The 27799-nt window shown below is 43.6% G+C and overlaps 1 protein-coding gene across 1 annotated transcript; it reads right to left on the reverse strand.

The window, feature by feature from the left end:
• Positions 1-354: 354 nt before the first annotated feature.
• NCAPD3 (non-SMC condensin II complex subunit D3) lies at positions 355-27543 on the reverse strand. The gene is made up of 35 exons (XM_068418274.1): positions 27470-27543; positions 27040-27194; positions 26487-26649; positions 25511-25689; positions 24917-25093; positions 24745-24806; positions 24396-24483; positions 23047-23180; positions 22289-22361; positions 21558-21683; positions 21119-21371; positions 20540-20602; positions 20282-20365; positions 18054-18127; positions 16989-17123; positions 16001-16221; positions 14360-14551; positions 13922-14019; positions 13682-13797; positions 12164-12271; positions 11483-11597; positions 11280-11387; positions 10036-10274; positions 9205-9284; positions 7786-7923; positions 7329-7462; positions 6979-7178; positions 6266-6376; positions 5694-5849; positions 4745-4914; positions 4364-4503; positions 4160-4237; positions 1196-1270; positions 1032-1092; positions 355-939 (listed from the first exon to the last, which is right to left on the reverse strand). The coding sequence occupies exons 1-35, from the start codon at positions 27534-27536 to the stop codon at positions 828-830; spliced, it is 4485 nt and encodes a 1494-aa protein (XP_068274375.1). The 5' UTR covers positions 27537-27543; the 3' UTR covers positions 355-827.
• Between the last annotated feature and the right edge of the window lie 256 nt (positions 27544-27799).

The raw sequence follows: 27799 nt of genomic DNA on the forward strand, positions 1-27799 counted from the left end.
TGCAGAGCACAAAGCTATGCATGTGACTTACCAACTTTGATTTCAGTGAGTTACTCATATCCTGCTTGCAGTCAAATAAGAGTCTATATTTAAAAGCTGCTGGGTCCAACATTAATTGAACTGAGTGCCTAAGATACCAGCGATGTAGTAGAAGAGACTTAGAGGCTGTGGAAATCCATAGAAAAAAATAATTTCTCTGTCAGATCAAGAAGAGGGGAGAAGCCGTGGGCGGAATTAATTCTGTAACCATTTATTTTCATAAAATGTTAATAGTTGGAAATAACATAGTTCAAGAATGGAAATATTCCATATAAAAGAGCATTAAGGCTGTTCACACACACAGGAGTTTGCACAACAAATAAGAGGTGATGTAGCGTGCAATTACCAGATTTAGGGGTGCGGCAGCGACAAGCTGTTTTACCTTTGTTCAAATTAAAGCAACTCTAGTATATAACCAAGAGGGACAATGAGGGATCGAGTGAATAAGCTGAGCCACTCAACTTCCCGGCAAGCTGTGATAAATGCATTTATTGCTAAGCTCCAGGCAATATTTTGCTCTTACTTTTCCAAATGGACAAATTATACATCCTGTGAGTGAAGAGCAAGCCTCCCTTTATACTGCAGCTTTCAGCACTCCAGCGAGCTCCGTCAACAGCAGCAGCTTATAATACATACGTGTGTTCATGCAGGCTTTGTATGCCCATATTCTGGACATTTTCATGTAAAAAATAACAATAGAATGGGAAGGAAGGACAATTCTAATTAGAGAGGAAAAGGGACAGGTTTCAGGCAACATGATGATTCTGTACAAAAGTTCAATGAAAGGATCAGTTGTCTGGTTTCAGGGGAGTTCTCCGCTGGGACCGCCTCAGAGGGACACGTTGGCTGCTTTTTCTCCTTGCTGGGGATTCTACTTTCCACTCCTGTGGCAGGGACGGGCTAGAACAAGGAAGCAGAAAGACCGTTTATTTTAAAGCACTTTACCAGTCTTTCTCACTGTGATTGCTGTTTCAGACCTGCACTGAACTTACGGTTTCTCTGGTGATGTCAAACAGATAATATCTCTTGGCTCGTCCTCAGCCTCTTTCTTCTCTGCAAATAATGCATATATTTTCATATTTTAAAAAATGCCACAGATTTGATCATTTGCGGGTTTCTCCCCCCTCCTCAAGTTAGAATCACAAAGATAACTTGCCTGGAGCTGAACCAGGTGTGTGTGTCAAGCTGATGTAACTGACCCCAGCACCGAAAGTCAATTCATTAATGCTCTCTGAAAGAAAAAGCACATATTAGCAGTCAGCTTGTGACACAGCCAGAGGGCAATGCGTGCTGTAGTAGAACACTTAAGTGTCCTAGAGTAAGGATATCCAGTTAATTGCAAGCACGTACACATCTCTCTTTTCCAGCCCAGCAGCTCTCAGTGTCTCCCATCCAGCCTCAAAACTGTGTGCTGAATCTCACGGGCCAGCTGTGCCCGTCAGCCTCATACTCCAGACTTACCACCTGCCTTGTACGTGGAGGAAATTAATTTAAATATGGGACCTCAGCCACACACCTCCTTGTCCCACCTAGGTGGGAGAGCCACACCTTTGCCATCTTTCACAACACGTTAGATTCAGAGCAGTTCTTTGCCTAATCAAGGCAGAATACGGGGCCCCTGAAGGCTGACGCAGGACCTGAACAGCCGTTCCGTGAGGAACTGCCTGCAGCCAGACAAGAGGAATCACTTGACAAGGAAGCTAGGCAGAATTTAGCTTGCCTGAATAGGCCATAGTTGTCAGCTGTCTCTTTCCTGTCATTTATCTCAGGAGAGATGTCACAATATTCAGATTTTACTTTACTCAACGCTCTGTTTTATGCTCATGTTTCCCAGAACCTTTCATAAGGAATTAAGGTAGAAAGTGCTTTATAGAGCAGGAGTTGGAAACTCTGCTAAAAGGACTTCTCTCTACAGGCTAACTGGGCTTGCTCTTTACCTCCTTCCCTGCCCTGGAAGGGAACCACTGAAGCTTGTAGTGGAAATCCAACTTGATCTATCGGCCTTAGCTGGCCTCTGCCTCTCTCAAGACTGACCTGCAAGCGCCCTGGCTTTGTGCAGTGTGCGCCATAACAATTTACCTTGGTTAATGAGAAGTTTATGTGAAAGGAAGGAAGGAAATGGTAAAGAACTGTCATCAAGCAGGGCTTCCCATGCAGTCAAAGGTGGTACCTTCACACCATGTGTTTATGTAGCACAGTGAAGCAATCCACACTTGCCCAGACCCACTAAGCCATTCTCAAAGTAACGAGCAGGAGTTGAGAAGGAGATCCAAAGGCAGCAGGGGAGAGAGTGACAGCCAGAACAGTTGACTAAGGCAAAGAGGAGAGACAGCTGTTCTTCACTTCTCAAGTACAAAATGGTTTACAAAGAACTGCATCTCCAACTTTTAGAATGATATACCAGAGAAATAAAAAAGGTTTATTTTCATTGTCTACCAGCCTGCAAGACCCAGCGCCACCACGCAGATGGCTCAACACACGCTAACTGAAGTGATGGTACTGCTCTGCACAGTTTGTCTCCCCGCTGAAGGACACGTGCTGCCTCGAAGCAAAGTAGCAATTCAGCCCTAGTACCGCTGCAGATTAACATTCTTCCTCCTTTTTCACCATATGGTGCTTAAGAGAAACAGCCATGCAAGCTTCCAGACAGAGATATGGCGCTTAAAGATTTCTGCTCTCTAAAAACATGCCCTCAATTTTTTTTTTTTTTGCACAAAGATCGTTGCTTGTTGCTCAGGCAGCAAAGAGAAACATTGAGGCAGACAAATCCAGCCGAACAGTGGAGCATAGAGGGAAGAGAAGGGTCAGATTTTCCAGTGGATGCACATCGCTGCCGCTGGTTTGCTCCTGCCTGCTCGCGGATGTCAGGTATTTGCAGGCTGCTGCACAGCTGACTGCCTTACTGCTACGTGTCGTTTGCTCTCCTGTGTGCACACAGGGCAGGTGTTTGCACAGATACAGGCAAGAGGGCAGTCAGACAGCTCTGCTTCTGGAAAATCAACACTCCCTCCAACAGTTCACAACTGCCTAATGAGAGATGACCTGTCAGACACTCACCTCTGCTCCGGAGCTCTCGCCAGAGTGCGTGAGGGTGTTCATCACACTCACAATTCACACTACAACGGAGATGCCCTAAAGGAGTTCAGCAGCAAATTGACATAAGGGAAGGGAATCTACTGCTGGAACTCAGCTCCATTTGTGTTTCAATATAACTGCAGAAAGCGACACTGCAGAATGCTGCGGGGCTGTCAGAAAGCATTCCAGTAAAGCCTAACTTTCAAAGGTCAGGTTCTGTGAGACAGCAGTTCAGCTGCAGTGGACATAAGCACAGCAGACTCTCACAATTTGTGTGTTAGATTCCTCTCTGTGTATTTTTACTTTAATTTCCACAGCAGAGTAAAAAAAACAAGCCATCCCTTCTCCCATGCTCAGTTCAGCTCTTTCTTAGGGTAGAACACACAAACACACACTCAGAAGTGACTGTCCAGGTTATTAATCCCACTTGAGCAGATCTCCATGTTCTCTTGCAATTGTCACAGCTCACTGCCTGCTCTAGAAGCAGGTTGTCGCTCACCTGAGATCCTTTGCTTGCACAACAGGAACCCCCTATCTTAGAGCTGAATAGAACCAGACCTTGAGTATTTCCCTCCACAGCAGGGTTCTGTAATTCAGTCTAAAAATGCTAAGCTGTGCTTCCAGAGTTAAGGAGAGCAAGTGTCACAATGCAACAGAATCTTGCACACTTCGGGCAATGCATGCTCTTAAGGAACCACGGCAACGTGCCTCCTCGGCACCCCAGAGTTGCTGAAGGAAAAAAGGGCAGTAGCTCTATTATTTTGGCAGCCCAAAATAAATGCTCTCCTGCACTGACTCAATACTATAATACCCTGTGATATGTAAATGGAGAGCGTATGGACTGTCCTTTCCTATGTACATCATTCATATGAGACGTTCAGTTTCAGAACTGTTCTTATTTACTACAACCATTTAGATAAATACAAAATCTATAGCTATCAATGACTGATTTTCCCTGCCCTTTAGGGGAGCCATGCATTGCTACCTCTCGCAGAGGATGAGTGCTCAGCCCAATTTGGAAAGGGTTCCTTTGGGTTGTACTTACGTTCTGGCGTGCTGATTGCGCGGCCCACCACACAAACATTTTCTCCGGTAGACTGTTGATTCAGGCTTTGAAAGGATACTAGAAATAACAAGGAAATAATTAAGAATAGAAATGTATTCACTCAGAGACCTCAAGGGTCTCACAATCAGGCTGTGTCAACTAGGTCTAATCCAATGCCAGATCAGTTTGCAGGAAGCTCCCTACCTTGCTTGCTGCCAGCCGTGCTTGATGGAGGTGATACAGACGATAAACTTCCTCCAACACTCTTGCTGCGGTGCTTGCTTTTGGCTTCCATCGCTTTCCTGGCAGAGTTCAGGATCGCAAGCGTGCTCAAGGATGCTGGCCTGCTGGTAAAAAACATGACAGGAACAGTGAAGTGATCTCCTTCTGCAAGCCCAGATGAGATGCATGTAATGAGGAGAGAGACCTGTCCCCTCCGAGTCCTTTGTGATCTTAAACACCAAATGTAACGGAGAAGATTATGCTGCCACACTGGTGAGCTTCATACCACTTAGTAAGGAGTGGACAAGCAAAGCAACAGCCCTGTAGAATATCATAACCAGTAATATAAACAGAAAGTTATACCTGCGACCGAGTAGCGGCTGTTTCAGAACATCAGCATTAGGTGTCGTAAACTGAGAAGGCACAGAGGAAGGACTTGATCCAGGTGGCGAGGACTGTCTCCCACTTGCAGGAGACTGAGCATTATTATTCCATCCACCAGAAGGTACAGCTGTCTCCAAAGATGGAGGTTGCTACAGAAAACACGAGAAAAGTTCATACATCTAACAATAGACACAAGTGTAGAAAACCACAAGACACTCAGACCTACATGCCGTGTGATTAAAAACTGCCCTTTGTGTGATGGATGTAAAGGGGTGCTAGGGAGAAAGAATTCACTGGCCAAAATTTTAACAAGAAGCAAATAGGAAGTTTTGATGGGATACATATGTCCTAGTTTAGAGGTCTTTATATAGGTGCTCTCTTAAAGTCAGCAAAGAGAGAAAGGTACTTCCAGGGTAGAAATCATCTCGTCTTAAGGTAGGTATCTAAAATAGTTCAGGACAGTTGACCCAAGCACATACGTATTTCTTTACTTTGACTTTAAAAGAGGATCTGCATGACTAGAACAGACCTAAATTTCCACTCTGCATACACCTAAAGTCAGACAAAATGAACCCTTTTCTTTTTCACCTGTTTATCATCTTTCTCACTCTGGGAACAGAGAGCAATACAACATGTAAGCACAGCCAGTGGCAAATCAGACTTGGTTTTCCCTTTAAATTGAATTCTATTTACATTAATTGTTTGCTGCTCCTCTTTGGCTAACGTGTGTTGTTTGTTGTCGTTCTAAGAGTATTAAATGACTCTGAAACCAAAGCTTCTGTCACCAAATGTGAGGAGGTATGAGAACATTACATAACCATTCTGTTAGAAGTGCTGTAACAAGGTCCACAGACATACAGGGTCTCGGTGTTACGCGTACACAAACTTTAGCAAAGAGTAAGTGTACAGAGTTAATGGCACCAACAACCTCTGCCTGCGCTGCCGAGACCTGCTCCTGGTCTGACTCCTTCTCCCTGGCCAGCTGCTCTTCGTATTTCTTCATGTCGTACTCCAGCTCGGCTGCCAGCTGCTTGTCCACAGCAAAGAAGTCTTTGATTTCATTTCGGTAATCTTGCATCATTTCCTGGAGCAATAAGGAATGTTTAAACTCTTTTCAGAAATCTCTCCTGACTACTGATTCATGTCTCCATTCAGATCACAGCTGCTTAAGTGCAGAAGGAAATACCAGTTGGTAGAGCAGAGGTGTTTTTAACAGACTAAGAGTTTCGATTCCAATTTGTACTTCAGAACATGACAAAGCTTTCCAGCACTCGAGCGTTCTGCCCACATTCCACCAAGGAGGCTCACACGTAACACACTGTGAGATCCTTATCTAAAATCCCTCCACTTCCCACATTATTTAACACAGTGGCAGTGTCACAATATCGTATGCCTTCTAAATTTCCTTCTAAGAAGGCTGTTCGTTCCATTACTGGTTGCACATCTAGCACATTAACTCAAGAGAAGGAAAAAAAAACCCAAGAAAACACTTTCCCTTACCCGTAGGTAGTTCATGAGGTCCCTAAGAGCTGGGATCCTCTTCTGCTCCATCAAAGACTTCAGAGACGTGATTATTGGGATGATATTTTCTACAAAGTTCTTCTTTTGAACCTTTGTTTGAACAAGGCATGAACAGTTACACGATGCAATAACGGAGAAGCCACTGTGGTTAGATGCATGGCCGAAGTGAGAGGAGTTATCACTCCACAGCACGGGAACTACCGCAATTAAGGCTGCTCTTATGCTGCACGCATGTACACAGGCTTTTAACCTAAGTGGAATCTTTTAAGATACATCACTAATTCAGTCAGTTCTCACGTTGAAGGTAAATTGCCAAAAGGTGCACCATAAAACACTGTTACACTCAAATGTTTTACCAGTAAGAGATCTCTGGAACAAACTGAGCCTAGCACAGCTTCACTGGCTTCAGAGGAAATGCATTTCTGATCGCTCCAACTGACCACTCAAGTACAAGCATCCTTCAGAAATTTAGCCTTAACGTTTCGTTTTTACAACACACCGTGCATCCACGGGTGCCCTCAGATCAGAGTGAGCCTACAACAGAGCCTGAATAACAGCCTCCAGGCACAGTCCATCATTGGCATCACTGTTACTTGGATAATTTTCGCACAAGTTCCTCCGTCACAGAAAAATAAAACTCCTCCCAGTATGGTGGCCAGCCCTCTTCCCACACCAGATCAAGTGCCGCTCACCTGCGAGATGAGCTTTTTTTGTGCCACCTGCATGACAGCATTGGCCATTGCCATTTCATCTTCATCAGGCTGAACGTCTTCATCGGGTTTTGATCTCATAGTTGATAGCTTGATTTCTTTGCAGCTAAGGACTGCAAACGTATCCGAGAGCAGCTCACTGGCTTCCAGGTCCAATGGAAGGACCTTATCCACAAAGCATGCTGGAACACACAGGGAAGAAGTAAGAGGTATTTTACTGGAAACAGCAGTGCCAGTGAAGACTGGAAGATAACACGGCTTGACTGAGAGCCTGATGGCTTTATATAGACACCAGCTCTTCGTTTGCTGGATTTTTACAGACAGACCCTTACCTAGGATGCTGTGGCTGATCTTTGTTGTGATATTGAACCTCTGCTCGTCTGTAAAGTGGTCTAGTAGGAACTTGTAGATACGCATCCTTTTTTCTTTGTTATCTTTTCCCTTCAGAGAGAAGAGATTCTTCGCCCTGTGGCAGAGCAAGACATTTTGCAAAGGCCAAATCACATTATGCGAACTCACAGAAATAATAAGGCTTTAAATCAGCCAGGAATATTTGAGTGTCACTTTCAAGACGCAGAAACCTGTTAGGATATGACACTCCCACAAATTACATGCAGCAATGCAGACATGTCCCAGAAGTGTCATGGGGAAGGCAGGACACTCTTAATTTAACACTGTTTCCCCTAGCTGTTTCCCCCCCTACTGCATACATAATTATAAAGTGCCATGAGCACTTTGCTGCAACCAAAAGCTGCCTGCAATAAGGAGATACAAATGTGCTCAACTGACCGCACGCTCTGGGGGAACCTGTTGTACTTCTCGTGTTTCTCGTAGCTATTGAAATGGAAGATGCACTCAATGAAGTGCTGGGAGAACATCACTGGATTCCTCTTGAGCAAGAGATGCACCAGGCAGAACTCTCCAAACCTGGAAAGGAAGAAAAGAATGAACTTATCATCAGGTAGCTTCTGAAAGCCACCCCTGAAACACAGTGTAGGGTTCACAAGCTGTAAAGCAGGATGGTTTTCCTCTGCCAAGTCTCCCTCAATACCACATTTAATTCTTGCCCAGCTCCATCTGGGCTTGAATAAGAATATCAGTTATTGACTTTAAGCCTTTTTTCATCCAGAAAGAGACAGATGTTTTCAGCATGCACAATACTTCATTTTTTTGCCATTAAAGTAAACAGACAAATAAATTTGAACTTGAATCCAGGCACAACACTTTCATTATTTAAATAACTTAAGTTTCATTGTGGCTGAGACACTTACAGTACTTTGCAAAAAGTTAATCACCAAAAGTCCTGCAAGAGCTGCAAGTCAATCCCGGACCTGAAGAACGTGTTTTTGTCTGGATGCAGTCACTGAATGCAGATGCAAAGAAAAAGGCTCCCAAAGAGCCTCTAGCTAAAGCTCTAGGAACATGACGTTGCAATGTCACCATCTACTGGAAAGACATTTTTACATATTAAAAACTCACCGAAAAGAAAAGAAAGTGTGAGTGTGCACTAGTAAGCAATGATAGGCTGATGGCCCTGGAAACACCAATCTTCAGATGGATTGTTTCAAGCAAGTAGCAAGGTGTCCAAGCCTCCTCTGCATCCAGCAACCCCACGCGATCTACCACCCTTACAGAAACCTTCCCCACTCTTATTTCTCACATAACGGAGCAGCTTCAGACTTTGAAACCTACAAGAACTTCATAAACATGCCCTTAAAGCCAGTGTGCATAATTCCTCTTACATGTCAAAATATTAAAAAATGTGGTAGAAGGCTTAAAAAGACAAGGCATGCTATATAAAAAAAAAAAAAAGAATATTTAATCCTATTCCTAAAGCAAAGCCAGCGCTCAAGACAGAGCCTGTTAGAAAACCATGGGGAAGATTTCATAAAGGCTTGTTTCAAAAGCTCCTTTTTTCTGGATAAGGGAGTCAAAAACAGAGCAGGGCCACATGTTTTGAGGACAGCCAAGAACACACAGCTTGCTACTTTGGGACCTTCAAATGACTTGGAAAGAGGCTCCCCACTCCTTTGCTACCACTGCAGACCCTAAAGCATGAACAACTGTAGAAATGCAGAGGTTAATGGGAGAATCATCTGCTCTCTCACTGCAATTTTTCTTCATATGCTGAAGGTGCAAGACTGAGACTGGTTTTAAGTACATCTCTGACCTTCAACTCCGTCTTTGTTTTACAGATGAGTATTTTACCTGGCAACATCTGGATTTGGATCCACCAAGACACTGACAAAACGGAAGAAGAGACAGTCTTTCCATTTCACAAACTCCTCCTGTAAGAAATCGGCAGACAATAAATTATCAACCTAAATCAGGAAAAACCTAGTGTGAACCTTCAGACTGTAGTCAGGACAATGTCTGATGGAGCCGAGCAGAATGTACATCAGGCAAATGAGCAAGCTATACAACTTCAGTAGACAAAATAAACCCCCAGATGACAATGTTTTGGAGGATGCTTTAAACAGCATAAATGCCACAGCGGCAAGCACCTAGGTTTACCACAGCTATCAATAAAAAAGTAGAATTATGAAAAATCTGTTCTCGCATGCCAAGGCACAGATGCTCTTCAACACTGTTGTCAGTGCCAAACGCACTCCAAATCTGCCTTGGTTGGCTTCACATGAACATGGGGAGGGTAAACATCTTGAGCCTCTCAACGTTTACGTCTTTAGAACAATAAGCAGAAACAGCAGGAGAAAAGGTGCTGTGATGATTGTTATATACACTCATATAGGAGTGTAATGTGAGGGAACTCAAAGAAACAAAGAGAAGACAAGAAAAGAAGTAACCATTGACTAAAAATAATCTCATTATCCAACTGTGTTAAGTGTCCTCGATATGATTTCTGCCTAGCTAACAACAAGAAAAAAAAGCAGTAACAAACTACACCATTTAAAGTTGTCTTGATTTAGCGTAGATTAATCAAGGCACAAGCAATACACCCACTCGTCAAGTTGCCGGTACTCAGCACAACAGAGGTCCTTGAAGCGGGTTGTCAGACACCTGCTTAGCACCTCTACTTACCTGCAGCAGGTTGGTGAGCAGGATCAGCGTCTGCTTACGGATGAAGGGATTTGGGTCCTTCAGACACAGCGAGATGTTGGGGATGTATCTGTCCACCATGGACGTGTAGCGGATACACAGATCACACATAACGATGACAACGTTATTGCGAACAGCCACATCATGTGACACCTCCAGCTCTCGAGCTAAGGCTGCAATGCATTTCTTTGCCAGATCCTCATGCTGTAAACACAATTTACCTATGAAACAGGGATGAGACTGTCAGTGCTGTGAATACATTCTTCTTCTTAACCACCACAGCCCAGTTTACTGCCTCCTTTGAGTCCAATATGAGCCAAGAAAGGAATCAGGAAGTAAACAGGGGAATAAACAAGAAACACATGCTGATACTTGATGAGCAATCTGCACGATCTCTCAAATAAATGATACTTCAAGGAGTTCTTCCAAACTCCTCTTAGACCTAAAGTGTGGGTCTCTATGCCAAATTCCCTCCTTCACAGCGAACTATTTCTGCGTACAGGGTATTATTCAAAGCAGCTAAAAAGAACAGCCCCAGCTGTCATAGGCATAAGCAGGGAGACACCCACCTCTAAGAGCATCACTAAACCAACTTAAAATAAACCAGCCTGCATTCTAACATGACTTCTCCCTAACTGTTTCTAAGCTCTGTACAAAAGTATTCAGCTTCCCAAAGCAGTTAAGGAAAGAATAATACTATCTATCTGCAAGACAAGATGCTTGTTCCTAACCACAGAGGTACTACAAAGCCAAACTTCACTCAGTACTCTCCATAATATTGGAGATGCAGATTTGACCAGGCTTCTACCACAAAGCAGCTCTTCGTTCATGCTGAGGAGAACAAGTAACTATGTGCAGTCATTCTGCTCTAAACTGCACAAAAAGCACCAAGTTTTCTTCACTACACATAAGATGATCCTTCAGCCAGACAGCAACCAAGTCTGAGTACAAGGACAGTACAATTCTGAAGGATGTTGCTAATTATTAATCACTATTAATGCATTAACCACCTTGAGAAGCAGTCACATAGATGGCAGTACTTTTATGGTCTGTGCAACTTGTTACCATGGATATTTGCATTGCTAAAAGCTACAAGCTGAGGCAATGCAAACACTGAGCACTGGGGCTATCCATTACAACTGAAACAGCTTTTGGGCAGAGCTTTAACCAGAAAGGGTGAGAGCTGGATACATGAGGGCACGCTTCTGCTGCAGGATGGCACTTACCTAGAGTAATGAATGCATGAGCTCTGACCACAGGAGGCATGGCTGATCCTCTGAACTGGGACAGTGGTTGAGATGCTGGAATTTCCTCACCATCTGGAGAACTAGACACTAGCAAAGAACAGGGCAGGTGTGAAAACATGCTTTTTTGGTAAACAGTGTTTTCTGTAAATTCAAAATTAAAGGCAGTAAGGAGAGAGCCTCACATTGGTCCTCGTTGACAGAAGAAGCGAGAATGGACTGAATCAAAAGAAAGATGCGTTTCTCCACTTTGGCTGGACACAGCTGTGCAGCCTCCCCCAAGATGAAGAGGTGTCTCACCTACAGAGAAAAAGCCACACTGCAGTCAAAAGGCAACGGCTGAGCTGCAAATTAAGTCAGCAGGAGTCAGTAGGGTACGTCTCCAAAACCAACTTAAAATTCCCTCAGTCCGTTCAGGAAGACAGTGGCTAGAGAACAGAAGGTGAAGCTTTGAAACTTTGAAGCTTTGAAACTCTGAAGCTTTGAAATGGGGTGTGTGTGTTTTTAATATGCTATAACCCCCCTCATGTACTAATAATATTGAAATACTCCTCAAAGCATTCTAACACATTTTCTAGACTTATTTCCCAAACAGTTAACCTAAGAAGTAGGAGTGGAAAAGCAAAGAAAAAACATACAATTTTATTAAAAATACATGGGTTATCATATCCTTAAAGCAACCGCTGATGTGTAAAACTGTTGTACGCTCCCAGGCCCATCAATACCAGATTTCATTACGAGCTTATACACAAGGCGTGCACATCAGTATTTTCCTACATAGCACAGTTATTGGCTGACTTTAAGGAACACCAATCTCAAGTACATCTACATCCTTTGACCCACCTGTGAAGGGGAACCAAACTTACCAAGAGATCTTCTTGCAGCTGCTCTGCTCCGTCCTCTTTGAGGACTATGTTGGAAACATAGCTTTCACAGGTGGATACTAAATCTCCACACACCTGGTTGAGCAGCTCCTGTTCCATGATTAAACAAAATTAATTCAGCAATTTATTAATTAAACAAAATGTAGCTGTAATATCTGTCTACACATGAATCTCTAATCTCAAAGTCCTTATATGCTTTTAATAATCTAGGTCCTATTGAAGTCAATCAGACAGTGCCTTAGAGCTTTAAAATTCTTCCTGCACATCAAAGGATGTGTGTAAGTGTCAAAACACCTTGGAGAATCTGGCTTTTAATGATCCACAGGCCTAAGTTTACTTCATTATAGAAATCACACAGATTTAAACAAAAAGGATTTAGGTGACTGTTCCACATATATCCAACGCATTTGAGGTTGTCCGGATGAATTTTTAAATGTTGTTTGGAAAATGCAGTTCCATTCAAATGAAAACACAATGTGAATTCCAAGGGGTGGAGGGGAAACAAAAAAAGCTAATCCCCTACCAGATTGTGACAAAAACAAAGCATCATTTCTCTTTTTCTACCATCCAAAACTGGTAATGTAAGAAACTAAATACATATATATGGCAGTTAAGCTGTTAGAACTGCTGAAGTGACCAGTCTACAGGAATATCTGCATTTGGTTGTGAGTCAACACACTGTGATGACTATACTTACATGGGAGGATTTTCTGACTGTCAATTTCAGAAGAGAAACCATCGATCCACCCTGGCTTCTGAAGCACAGAGTGTACAGTTTTGCATACTATTTACTAAACTTCATTGGGATGCCTATTATAAAATAGCTGTCATCAATATTGAAAGAGAAATATAACACATACACAAAGAGAAATCATTAGCAAGAGAGACCTGCATCAGTTTTAGCTTCTTTCCAACTGTGCTCAGGCTGAGATCTCTATTTACCAGCAAAAGATAGCCCACCTCCTCACTGCAGAATTGGAACAAAGCCATGGCATAAAACAAATGGGGGCAGAAAAATGTGCAGATGATGTGTTAACTCCCTGTTTGGTCCCGTGAAAGAGGTCTAGAAAATATGTCTATATACAGCAGCTCTGATATAGAACAATCAGAGCTTATAGTATAAATCTATAGCTTCAAACTGGACCAAGCCTGAGAAATAGCTGATATCATAAAGGCACAGCAACAGGTCTCCTTTAGGAATTCTGTCAGCTTTGACAGAAGGCAAATGCAAGGTGTTCCAGGTGTGTGTATGGGGGGGAAGTCTTTCTGAAGGAAGACGGCTTCTTACAAGTCCATCCTTAGCTACAGGATCTTCTCCAGCACAACTGCAGTAAAGCAATTAAGAGAGCTAAGCAGAACAGACTCAAGTTGCTGTTGGAGTCAGATCCTCTTTGTTTAGAGAGCTGATCAACCAACAGACTGGAGACTGAAGCTGCCTTCAAGACACAGCCCTCCTAAGTGTGAAACAAGCTATTTTAAAAGATGTATTTTAAGTCACACCTGCGCCTCCTCCGGCACATCTGCATACGCATGGCAGAGCTTCTGCAGAGTTTCTACAGCTGGGCTGATCACCTCCAGGGGACACTGAGACTCCCTCAGCCAGCACTTGATATTACCTGAAAAGGAGATCACACACATAAAGTGAGCATTTCTAAGCTTATCAACTGCTTATGGAGAAGAAATAACTGTAAAGAAGGTATGAACCTGCCTCCCCCTCTGCAGTTTCTCAGGGCCACTCACCAATCAGCCTCTCACAGGTGCTTTTAGGGAGGTGCTTTGCAACATGACCGATGACACACAGTATATGTCCTGTAGTATCAGCACTCATGTTCTGCTGCCTGAAAAACAGTAGAGCAGACAAACTAACATTACCACTAAGGAACAACACCAAATCACAGTACAAAAGTCCTTTCTTCTGGGATATGCATTATTAAGGCAGACCTGTCAAACCAAATGAAAACTCAAAAAGCTTAAGGTAAGAGTTGGTTACTGCACAAATCTGCAGGCCGTTACTTGCCTCCCAGCTGCAGAACCAACTGCCTGAATAAAGAACTGTGATCTAAGCAGCCAAACGGCACTCTGCCTGTGGAAGGACAGAAAGTGCTCACTTGCTTTGTTCCTCTTCCCCCCCACCTCTTTCCTGCAGAATGGAGGATGGTGTTCGAAGCACACAGATACCTGCTCACACTGTCCCAGGATTCAATGATCTTGGAATAATCCAGCTTGGGTGAAGAACCTGCCACCTTAGCAAGCAACATCCAAGCCGGTACAGCATGCTCCGTTTCCACATGAGACATGACATTATTGATGAAAGTGGAGGTGAACTTACTCTGCCTGGACCACATATGAAAAGCTTTGTTCAAGTAACGGCTACAAGGAAGAAAGAAATGAAAAGGAAGTTAAAGAAGGAGTAAACAAAACACTTGGTCTTAAACACGGGCAGTAAAATCCAACATCCTGTCCAGGATACACTGGGCAACACAACAAAGCTGCTATCGCTTGGCATTCCCACTACTCAGAATACATCAGGATTTCTACTACGTGTTTTACTAGCAATATTTTCAGTCTTTCAGTTCGTAATTGTGATGCACTACAGACCTGGCAGACAAGCATGGATGTAGTGCTGTGTGTCAGTAAGATAGAAGGTCCAGCTGATACCATGACACATCAAGAAAATACAGCTTCAGCAATCTGTAACAAAGACTTTCTAGCAGCTGTTATTTAATACCCATAAAGGGACAGGATACAGTAATGTTCAGGCACCACAACTTGCTCATTTTTCTAATTAACCCTAGTTACCTACTTCACGTTGAAAGAGTTCTGAGATTTATCGAGCTGCAAGGTACTCTAAGGTCATGAAGAAGGTGCTGTGAATCTGCAAACTGTGTTCTAAAATAGCCCAAATTAGAACACTGACAGTTTCACACATTGGCAAGGCAGAACAACCACTATCTCGTTTTCTATTTCTGAGCTATTATGCCCTGTTGACTAATAAACATACAGCTGTCTTTAATCAATGTTGTGTCCTTGTCATACTGTGTGTCATCCCATTTCTCCTGCTTCTTCCCACAGCATTCTGCAAAAGGCAGAATAATTCTATTTGTCATAAGACAAGTAACATATTGTACATCAGCATTAATAAGAGGCGATGTTCTCCTTTATATATCCTCTCTTACTTCTGTCATCAGAACACCTCCATGTGACTTAAATATTCATGCTGCTATCAACACATCAAGAACAGCACGCAACACTCCTGCACGTGAACACTCGAGTTCAGGGACAGGGCACAGGTAACAAGAACAGCAAGTGAAAATACTTGACACAAAGGAAAACCACACTCTTCTCACCAACTGCCAGCCTGTCCATGCTCGACAGCTCCTCTGTCCCAGGAACTGGCAGAGCAACACAAGCCCCTCATCTCTAGCAGTAATAAGCACTTATACTGACTGTTCCAAGCAGATAATTCAAATAGCTTAAAAAAAAACCCAGAATAAATTTAGTTTCGTGTCCTGGCACAACAGACGGCACGTGCATTTAAACAATATGTAAACTATGATACCTAACGGTCTGTGGCCACGCAGTGAATGAGAGTGCTGAGAGTATAAACTCATACTCTTATCTTAGTCCTCCAGTCAACAGGCAATTTCCTTCTGTAAAGGAAAAGTTGTGTATTCTAGCAGGATTGAAAGTAAAAAAAAAATGTGGATTTTGTCCCTGAATGCTAACGTGGTAAAGGCCATAAAAACATCCAACGCATCGGACAAAGGGTTGTTACAGAAAAGCCATCAGAGCCCACAACGAAGGGAAAAATGCACTTACTTCAGCTCCTGGCTTTCTGAAGTCAAGAGGGTAAGGAGATCCCACGCTAGAGCCTGCTTTCCATCTTCACTCCTGGATTTATTATAATATTTTATATGTTGCAATAAGAGCTGATCAAGGCAATCCAAGGCCTTTTCCTGGACAGAACTTTCAGTGTCCATCACAACAGGCACCACTCCATTTAACCACGCCTTCTGCACTAGAACATTGTTGTGCTGAGACTGAGAGAAACACACGTTGTATTAGAAACATTTTTAAATCATTATAGGATCCTATATGCATAGGTAAGATCAGTAAAGGCCTAGGAACCTCCAGATTCAGCTGCTAACTTTGAAAATAGATTTTAATAAAGCCCAGCATAATGCTTAACTAGCACTGTGATGTGGTAGCATAAGGGACAAGGGAACTTGTATCTCCTTGACACCACAGATCATATCTATGATCAAGCTACCTAGTGCTTCAGCTAAAGTACTGTAACACTTTGTTTTGAAACCCTATAAATAATTACAACAGTATCGCAATAAAGCTGTACAGCAGATGATTTAACACTGAAAAAAAAGAGTTTTGCTCAATATAAACCCTGTGCTCCAAGCCTCAGTTACTAACCCTTTGTGAATAAATAGAAAAGAACAAAAAATATTGCAGTGCCATCATGTACACATTACATCTTAGTAAAGTGATTCAGATTTTTTTTTAACTTGAGAAGGCCAGCAACATAAACATTTTCTCCATGACACTTAAATCAACAGCCAGGAAAATAAATGTTCCCAACAGTTGGAATCATCCTACATAAATCTCAAGGATGTATAAGAATGAGTCATGACTTCCAAGTCAAAAGGTAATAAAAAAAATTAAAACGCAGTCATAAAATGATGAAATTCACCGAAGGAACAACTGACGTGTACCAGATTTGTCTGTTTCCTCCTTCTTTTAACCCCCAGTTCGCTCATCCCAGGTCTGCACAAGCACCATGATACTTTTTTCTCACCAGAAGGAGCTCTGTTATAGACTGCAGGGCCTGCTTCCGCACAGAAACAGCAGGGTCCCGGCAACGATCTTGAAGAGTGGACAAATCTTCTGCCGTGCAAGGGATCACTTTGTGCTTCAGGATGTTCATAAAAACCTGGGAGTCAAATACCAGCATAACTTTGTTGGGAATACCAGCCCTGCGCCTTGGGTAGCAAAGCAAAAATACAATCTACCCCCTACCAACCTCAACTAGAGATTAATTTATCTCACTAAGAGTGAAACATCACATTAACGATTTGTGAGTACTGGGCACAACTGGAGAAGGAGAATGAAACAGAAAGCATCTTTTCAGTCATTCCAATTTTATAACAGCATTTGGATCGAGTGAATGTCACCATTTCCCCTTGAAAATTATATCTCATGTATGAACCATGTCTTTTACCTGGTAATAAGGAAGAGGGGATTTTTTTTTGTAACCAAAAAAGCCTCAAAACAAAACAATTGTAAAGCCTTAACTTGAGAAGCTCCAATCAGTGTGTGAACTGAGGGGGAAGAGTTGGGGTGAAGAGGACCAACAGAGAAAGGCAGTCAACAGCAAACACGTATTTTTTAAAACAACAAAATTTTCCTTGAAGCATATCTCTTTAAAAGCTAATGACTGCATCAAAAATAATGAGCAGCAAGCAAAGCAACGCACACCTCGAGAGAGGCTGCGTATAACCTAATCTCTTTGTTAACAAGGTCAAAACAAACTAAGCAGCTAATATGCTTCAGTTTATGAGGAAGTCGCTTAATTGAAATGCCTATTGACATTTGCAAAGAGCCTCTCTTGCTAAATGACGGAATAAGAGAATGCCAGCAAGAGTACTAGAAAAATTTTCCATCATCATGCTTGCAGTATTTACTTACCAGGAATTAGCAAGCAAGACCTTTTTAAGGCCTGTAGGCACTCTGCAGGAATAGCAGGCAGCTACAGGTGGGCAAAGTTACGTACAGTTCGCTACAGCACTATGGCCTAATTATTTATTGTAAAGGCATCCTGGGTAATCACTGAGAACAGGGAAGCACGCAAAAAACACCGTACCTGGAGAGCAGATTTCCTCACGTTGGTTTTCTCATCTCCGGCTCTCAGCCTTAGCATGGCCATGACTTCTTTTCCTATCCAAAACCGTGATAAAAAGAAATTACCCACACCACCACACCTCTCACAGAGGAGAAATCACTCCACTTATGAACTGACTGAATTCCTTGAGACTGCAGAAAGGCAGCTGCAAAGAAGAACCCAAGAGTCTACAAGGAAATCACAACACATCTCCCCTTCCTGAATGTCATGTTATGCCTCAAATTTTACTTTTCATAGCCATGTTCATACTTACTTCTTCATGTTCTCAGGAAAAATACATAATCGAGATGACAGTTTATTAAATGACACAACTGAATACACACAATTAACTATTTCTCACCTTTGGAATAATTTAGATGGACTACTGACAACCTGGCAATACTGATTTCCAGCATTTTACCATTGCTTTTAAGGTTTCTATTTATTGCTGTTTGATAGATTTCTTACAGCATTAAGTAAGATTTCCCAAATATATGCCAGATTTGGAGATCTGTTACTTAGGGAGATTCATGTGGAGATCCACTCTGTTGCCATTAAGAAATAGGATTAGTCACAGGGAACTAATCAAAAGCAGTTTGAAAATAAATTTTTACCAAAGGAAGCAAAGGGACTTTGATCTGTGCTTTCTTAATGGGCAGCTAACTGTGATTGCATCTTCCTCCTGAGAACAGCTTGACAAAAAAACACAGAACCTTTTTATTGCAAGATTTTGCCCTTAAAATAGCCTAGCTCTTGTGAAGGTGATCACATCTACTAAAATAATCACACTTTGCCAATTGACATTGATTTTACTCACAGTGACAGAAAAGAGAAAAAAAACCAAACCCAAACCACCAACCAACCAAAAAAACTGAGTTCTAAATGGCTGAGAACTACCAAGGGAACGTATTGTCTGTATGCTGTTGGGCAGTGGTAATTCTGCAGCACGTACCTCACCCTGCAGATTATCCCTACCCTTCTTATCTTTGCCCTTGTGCATTTAGCACGTTCTGACTATCCTTGGCTAAGATTTACTTCGCTTCTAAAATATGAGCTGTTTGGTCTTCACAGAAGTGCAAAATTAGCACAGGCATAAGCCAAACGCAAGCGTGTGCCAGACAGCTTCGCTAATGCCCCTCGGCTGACTCGCAGAGCCCTGTGTTTCAGCTATCCTCCTGAGCTCCACACAGTCCTTTTTCATCCAATCCTTTTCTTAATTTGTTTTGCCAAGTGCCAAGTGTATGCTCAGCTGGGTATCAGATACAAAACCAGGCATCCTTTGCCACAAGGAGTCTGCAACTAAACAGGGAATACACAATACCTTAAGTGGCCTGGAGGACATTTCTATCCGAGAGAGCAGATTAACGAAATTTATCAGCCACATGTTTTAAAAGCAAGCTTTCAGTGGAGGAGATTGGAGCCTGGTTCATTGAGATAGGGAGAGAGATCCCATGCGAAGAGCAGCATGAGACGTGTAACAAAGACACAAACGCAGGAGGTGAACCAAGCAGCGAATTGAATTGTCAGCAGTTCAAGAGAGGTGAACAGCAGGAACTGAGAGCAAAGACACTGGTAGAGGCCTGAAGGTGGGGAAGAAAAGCTTTTACATGGAAGAGATGCAAAGAAGGAACATTGTGGCCACAAAAGCCAACTTACATGCTGATTTCATGCTTTCAACAAATTAGAACTAGCTGCTTGCCATTCTGCATCAGTCCATTTAACCTCACACTTTGCTTTCAACTCCAGCCAAGACCTGATGCTGCAGAGAAGTGAGTTCTTCCCTACACAACAGTGCTAGTCAAAGGGGCTGTGCTGTATGTTGCAAAAATATATTAGTTCTTTGTGCACTGGAGCAAGAGATTTAATTACTCTTAGATTTATGGACTTAAAAGTATTATAGCCCACATCAATTACCATCCTTTTTGGAAAGAATAAGTTACCTGTTTTTCAACAAAGTGCTGCCACCACATTAGTACAAAGGAACATCAGTATTTCAAGATCAGATGTATTTTTCAGACTGGGGTGGAAAGAGTATTTCTTTACGGCCGGCACTTCCACCCCCTTCATCACCCAGACGGGTTTTTTAACAGCTCTACAGAAAGCTCTCTCCACTTTCTTTGAAAAATGGACAACGAATACACTTCAGAAAGTCTAATTTCAATTAAAGTTTTGAAAAGTTATCTGAAAAGGCTAGTTCAATTCTGACATACCGTCAAGCACAGCAGTATCGCTGCTGTCCATCAACTCAATAGTTTTGAAAGTTGGTAAGGTCTTCAGTGGGTGGTTGGACGTAGCTGAAAGAAAAGTTAAAAGTTTAAGAACAAAAAAAGCATATGTTCACCCAGCAAGATGGTTCACTATTAAACAGAGAGCCTCATGCATGCCCTAGGTTTTAGAGATATGCATATTTTTAGAAAATGGCATGCCAAGAAAAGCCTGAGACTTACTAGAAGAGAATGACTCTATACCTTCTGCACTGACTATCAAACTCGCAGTGTCTGTGTTTGCTTCCAAGACTGTATGGTCAGAGGCTGCCAAAAAGAAAGAAAAAAAAGAAATTAAATGAAGTATTTTCATTCCGGATATTCTGTCATTCCAAATTTTTTCAGGCAAGTAATCTAACCGTAGGATGCTATGTGCATACTTCTGAATTGTGCCATCTGGCCTTTACTACACCTGAGGGAGTCCAGAATGCCAATCACGAACAAAACAGCTTAGCAGAAGCAAATGGCAACTCAAGATTTAATCAACTGTCAGGCAAGAATCAACTTTTTTTTTTCCCAATGAGCAATTTCAGTCGTCTGTAAATATCCTTCAAAGGTATCTCATGGAGGAATCTATTTTGAACTGATATACGAGAATAAATCCCTTCCAAATATAAGGCTCCATGAGTAACAAGACTCATCTATTCTCATTATGACACAATACACAAGGACACTACGTGCAGATTTTTAAGTTCCTCACAACTAGTTCTCCTATCTCCCAATAATTATCCCCCAGAACGTTCAAGAAGTATTTTCACTATCTGATTTATCCATAATACTTACAGCTTTGTAGTAAGTCCTGTACACTCTCCAAGGCAGGAGTGGCTTTCATTTCGAGACAGTGGGCAAAGCTGCTTAAAGCTTTGCTACGGACCACAGGTGCTCTGTCTGAACACCGGCCAAACACCATGACCTGCACCAAAAACTTATGCTTTAGAAACTTCTGATGATCCAGGGACAAGGAGCTGTCCACGTTCCTCTCTGGCACATCCAACAAAGCCAATGCTACATCAAGAGCAAACACTCTGTAGGCAACCTGTTTGGAAGAAAAAGCACACAAGGTGCTCTGTTAATGTCAGCAAAGACACAAGCGTTGCCTACTCAGTTTATTCGCTTTTAGGTACCAGCAATAACAACAATGCCATTCAGTGCTGATATTGGACCCTTCATCTTCAAAACACTGCTGTATCTGAACCCTGGAACATCAAGGAGATGTACTTACTTTAGTGTTGCGTGAGTATTTATAAAGCCAAGCGATGAAGTCAGCAAACTCTGTACAAGGGAGTTTATTCAGCAAAGTCACCAAGGCCTGTGCAGCATGTGTGCGATAATCAGCCTTATCAGGGACCTGGAAAACAAGGGCAGTTGCACAGTATGATATTTCAACGCTCTGCTCTACAAGCCAGAATGGCATTTCAGGGCTTAAGATGAATATTTTTTATTTAACGAGGCGATAGAGTCTCATTCAGCAATGACTGGGAGAACAACCACAGCTTCCTTGGTTACTACTTCAGCACTCACCCGCAGTCACACAGCAAATTCCCCAAGGCAAAGGTGGAGCTTAGATTAAACCCAGAGGCAATATTCCTACACGGGAGTCTTCAGATAGTTAGCTAGGCAAAGAGCTCTCATAATCCTATTTTCCTCTACCAAAACAGTGACAAAAGCAACTGCAAATTTTGGAAAGGTCACAAGTAGGTTACAATCAGTTGTGAATGAGGGGGGAAGTGTTCACCCTCAGTATTTTCCTAAAATGTGACTCTATTTTTAAATGTCTGAAAACTCCAATAAAGTCAATACAAAACGCAATCAGTCTGTCAAGAAATTTGCAAATTATTAAAATAATTTCATTCCTTACAAAACATCATGAAAATGGATTTCCTGACTATTACAGATACTGCAGTGTATCCACACATGAGCTCTTCAGCTTGAGATGCAACAAAGCTTACATACCTTGGTACAGATATGTTGCAGTAATATTCGAAGAACAGGAAAAACAACTTCTTTCAGCTCATCTACTACAGAACTGCACAGAAGGAAAACAAGCAGATTTTAATAAGGCTGGGTTTATAACAGAGCAAAAATCAAGTGAAGGACACCCCTTTTGGAATTCCTGACTTTTAAAGTGCACGTTCCAGCATCACGAGCGCTAGTGCAACAGGATATGGTCAGAGAGCAGACCTGCCTCCTTTCTACAGTAACCTGGCTTTGCAGGCAGAAAACATTTCTTCCCATACCTTTCTACAAGTAGAAGAACAATATGAAAAGCTTCTTTATTCTCAATCTATATGTTGTCTGGGGATCTCTGCACAAACTATGCTTTCCAGCAACATGGATACCCACACAGGGGGAATAATAAACGCAGGCAAAACGTATCTTTAAGCAGGAGAAAACAAAGAACTGAGGAGAAATGAGCTCCATATTAATCTTTTATCTTCTTTTAGTAAACCACAAGACCTGGAAAACTGACACAAAGCAAAACACAGAAGACAGGTCCCTTCCACTCACTGCCACTTCTCTGTCAAACAGCACCTTCTTTCCCCTCCGCCAGCAAGTTCAGTAAATTCCCATTACAGACATTTTAATTAAACCTCATTTGCACAAACAACTTCAAGGTCAGTGCCAGTCTATCAACTGAACAGTGAAGGGAAGATGCCAGAAGAAGGAGCAGACACACCCACGAAGGGTAGTGCCAGAGCTCTGTACTTCACCTGATGAATTTTATAGCCTGATTCCTGGCACTGATCACGGCCGAAGTGATTGCAAGGACAGCGCGTGTGGAACCCGCACCACTTTCCAGCATAAGAATGACATTGAGGATGCGCTGGAAGACACAACGAAGAATCTGGAAAGAAAAGGTTATTTTCAGGTTCACTTCAGTAGCAACTGGAAGCCATTAAACATTCTGACCAAGTTTATAAAATAATTCTGAACCAAACAAACTTAGGTCCAAATAACAGCGCCTGTCACAATATGACATCTTAAACTAAATGCATGTTTTCACTGCCATCTGCACTTGAACTCTTGGAGCTTCTTCCCTGCCACACTTCTGCAACCACAGCATGCCTCCTTATCCTGACATTCACCGAGCAGTCAAACAGGAGAGTCAGGGAAGATGAGGCAGGTTTGAGAAGGGGAGCTACTGCATCTTCCTCATACCACAAATGTCAACAATTCTGGAAAGCCTGTGCTGAACTGAGGAACCAAGGAGGCTGGAACACACGGGTCTAAGGCTGCTAAAGCTGGGCAGACGCTCAGGTATATGTCAGGTTAGCATGTACTAAGCTCCAGGCTCTCCTGACTAGACAGCTGCTAATACCCTGGCTTGCTAGCTCAGAACGAGTTCAGAGGGGTTTACAGAGACTCGCAAACGCAGCAGCACGGTCACACCCAAAGCTGAAAAGCCCCACGCACAGGAGCAGCACACAGATCAGTGGGAGATCACAGAGGGGGCCTGACAGTTTAACAAAATAAAAACGTACAGCTGCAGACACGTTCCTGGTAGAGCTGGATGTTCCATGACGACAGAACAGTCTCTGAATGAGAATCAGCCCCGCTCACCATCATCTGCGCATAACACTTCCCCATCATGCTTCGCTGCTGCACAGCCCAATGCCACAGTGTGCTACCAGCAGGGCTGGAGCTCCACCTAGGCGGGCACGAGAAAACGCCAGGCAAATGCAGTCACCTGGAATTCTCTTTTTTAGGACACAGAGATCTAATGCCGCTGTAGCTATCCTCTATTTTCGTTTGCCACAAGAGACACTAGAGCACAGAATTCCATCGCTGTGAAATGTATCATCACACAAGTCAAAAGAAATAAGGGTGGAAGAAAGCATCTTGCTTTTGACCCAGCAAAGACGTGCACACACACACACAGTGTGTCATGTGTACACTTGTTAGTAATACAGTACACTAACGTGTACTTATTACATCAGTGTAAGAACTGATGTAATAAGTAAAATACATGCAAGCAAAAACGACGTGCAAAGAAGGAAAGAAACAACTACTCCTTTTCAATACAGCAGTGAGAATTTAAAAGATTTTGTCCTGCTTTTACCTTATCTCCTGTACCGTGTAGAGGGGAACACAGCAATCGCAGTCCATGATAGGCCAGCTCAGGGACGTACTTGGCTTCATTAACATTCCTAAGCAAAAGAGGGCAAAGAGATGTCTTCATCTCTCATCAGAGAAACATTTACTACGACTATTACAACAAAACGTGCTCATTGACTGGAAAACATTCAATATTCACTAAATGCTGTTTACTGTTAGCTAGGTGGAACGCACTCTAATTATCCTCAGTGAAAGACATCACTGCTTTCATTTTCGTATAAACAGGATAATAACGACATAAGCATTGAGCACTTTACTTGTTCATGTATAAACATGAAGAATTATTTGCTCACATTGCTGCTGAAAACTCGAACTCGTGTACTGCTGGCTCAAAGTTTGTCATTTCAACAAAGATCTGCAAGGAAACAAAACCAAGCTTAGCCACTCCCGTGGCTACGGAGTGCTCCACATCCACTAAAAGTTTGTGTTAGGGGATGTAAGGTTCCTTGAGTTGAATCTTATTACCTTCAGGCAGTCCTGCATGCATTGAGGTTTTTCTTTTAAGGAGAACTTAGATAGAAGCCTTAGGAAGTTTTTCAGAAGGAGGAAGATTGAGTTGCGAACTTGAAGAAGATCATCCGTTGAAAAGTAAACATTTTCACCATCCTCTTCCTCCTCCTCCTCTTCCAATATCTCTTCCATCTATATTGGCAGAAAAGAGAAAGAGCACCATCCTGTTCCGCAGCACTGGCTGATCTCAAAGGAAACACAGATGCCATTTGCAAGCTGGCCACATACTAACTCAAAGGTCTCTTGAAGAAGCTGATATAAATCTCCCTCTGCTACTGAGCTTTCCAACAATATGCCACAGACAAAGAAGCTGTATTTTTTCTATTAGTCAGAAGGAAACTGCAGCTAATGTTGAATCATCAGACCTCCGAAATTCCTAGTAATAGGTAGAGGATCAAGAGCACAGCTGAACTGCTAAATAAAAGGTTAAGAATTAAAAAGGGGTGAAAAAGAGGAAGAGTATCACACAGACCTAGAAGTGAAATAGCTTGCCAACAATTTGCTTATTAATAGAGATTTGTATCTGAAGAGATTAAACAAACACCTTACATTGCCATTCCTGGATGGTTTTCCTTTCTTTCTATTTCTTCTTGAACTGGTCTGAGAGCTTTGACTGTGCATCTTCTTTCTTTTCCTCATCAGATCTGGTTCTTGAGGCCAACTTTTTGTCAGGGTGTGAAGACATTTATCAAACATCACTTGATGGAACAGCTGGTTAGCTACGCTGCCTGCCCAGAAAAGACAACATCAGCCATCTTCCAGACAAAATACAGAGAGAGCATCAAATCATCTGGCCATCTCTCCATTTGCTTTGGCAGCCAAATAGATGGCCAGGACAAAGGCATTGTCCTGGGAGCCTAAGAGAGTTCAGGAGAAGAAGGAAGGATTGTTTGAACAAAGCCAAACTGCATCAGGATGACTTGCCATCAGCGATGACATTAGGATCACCAGCTGATTGACCCCTTCTAGCTGGTAACTGCTGCACAACAAGGATCAGCAAAACTTTAGCCTTGAATACCAAAGGATACTGCTGTGAATCAACCTGCTAGAAAACCCCAGCTGACGGTTATTTTAAACAAATACTTTTGTTTTCACAAATGAACCTGTCCAAAAGCACTGCACGGTGAAATCCTCTCCAGCTACAGAGCAGGAACAGGAACAAGCTTCAGCCTTCACTGCATATTATTGTCAAACCAGGGGGATATGTGTGGTTCCAGCTCTGTGTACGGTGCAGACTCCTCTGTCGACCTTCTCATAGAACTGCTAAGGAGATGCATGACAACGCAGACCCCGACTGAGACCATCAAGCCACTTTATGACAGGAGACCACGCTGCTATCAGACCGTAACAGCTGTTCAGCACTCAACACCATGGCTGAGTGTGATCCCCAAGGGTTTCAGGGAGTTGATGCAAACAGTCCAAAAGCCATCACTTGTTCCACCTGGAATTCTTATAAATGACAGAAAGCTGATTTTGCCTGAACGATGTTTTACCCAACAATAAAGAGCCACATCCCTTTGCTCACCTGGGATTTCCAGCAGTAAGAAGTACAACCCAGCCGCGTGGAGAGCGTAAACCCTCTGCTGCGCGTTAGCTCTTTTATGCTGGCCCGCTTGGACAAAGTGGTGCAACACGGCCACGAGAGCATGGTGAGAGAAGCTGTCTTCAGCAAACAAGGTCCAGATATTCTGAAGCAAAATAAGCAAGTAATAGTGAGAAGTCCTGTAATGCCACAGATTGCTACCAGTAGCTGCTATTAACATTTTAATAGTCGCCACTGCAACCAAACCCCTGTATGTAAAATACATGTATAGATTTTTAATAATTATGTTGTAGTGTATGCTATGTTGTTATGTTATATTACGTTAAGTTACGTTAGATTAGATTATATTACATTAATTATAAAGCTATTTTTAAGCTTGGGAATAGCTTCCCCCTGAAGCATTCGGCACACATGACAGGAATTGTTCTGTGCAGTCTCGGGCTATGTTGTAACTGTCAAGGCAGAGCAGAGCTCAGCACAGCACAGGACCTGCATCAGTGCTGAGCAGGACGTGGCCCGGTGCCATGGGCCTTACCTCTCTGTTCTCACGGTCCTCAGCGGCAAACGGCGACAGAGACTGGTAGAGCCCGGTGAAAGCATCGAGCCCGTCCGCCGTGATCCCCTCCGCTATCCCGGGATCCAGAGGGTCGGCCTCGGTGAAGTCCAGGTCCCAGGCCGTGCTCACCCACGCTGAAAGAGAGCCCACCGCCGTCAGACGCCGCGTTCCTCCAACATTTCCCCCCGACCAAACACGGAACACAGCGAGCAGGAGCACCGGGGCCCCGAGGGCCGCCGCTGGCCGGCTCACACGGGAGCCCCCCCGGCTGTCATCACCGTGCCCGTGCCGGGGGCGTCCCCGCCACCCCGCGCCCAGGGGAAGGGGAGCCCCGCACACCCCGGGGTGCACCCGCGGGCGCCCCTCGCCCCCCCCCACCCCGACCCCGACCCCGACCCCCGCCCCGCACCGGCCCCGACGTCACGCAACCGCCACCCCGCCAGGGCGCGCGACAGCCCGGCCGCCGCCGCCGCCATCGTCCCGCCGCCACCGGCCCCTTCGAACCGGCCAATCCCCGCGCGGCGCCGACCGGAAGGCGGGGGCGGGCCCGGCGGGGCGGGCGGCGCCTGCGCGGTGCGGCCAGGGGCGGAGCGCGGCCCGGCCCGGGACGGCGGCGGCGATCGCGCGGCGCGGCGGGGTGGGGGGGGCGGCGGCAGCGATCGCGCTTGGCGGGGGGGGCTGCGGGGCTGCGCCCGCCCCGGGCTCCCTCCAGCGGCAGGCGGGGAGGCACCGGGCCGCA

The sequence above is a fragment of the Nyctibius grandis genome, chromosome 25 (assembly GCF_013368605.1).
Source record: "Nyctibius grandis isolate bNycGra1 chromosome 25, bNycGra1.pri, whole genome shotgun sequence".
Lineage (NCBI taxonomy): Eukaryota > Metazoa > Chordata > Aves > Nyctibiiformes > Nyctibiidae > Nyctibius > Nyctibius grandis.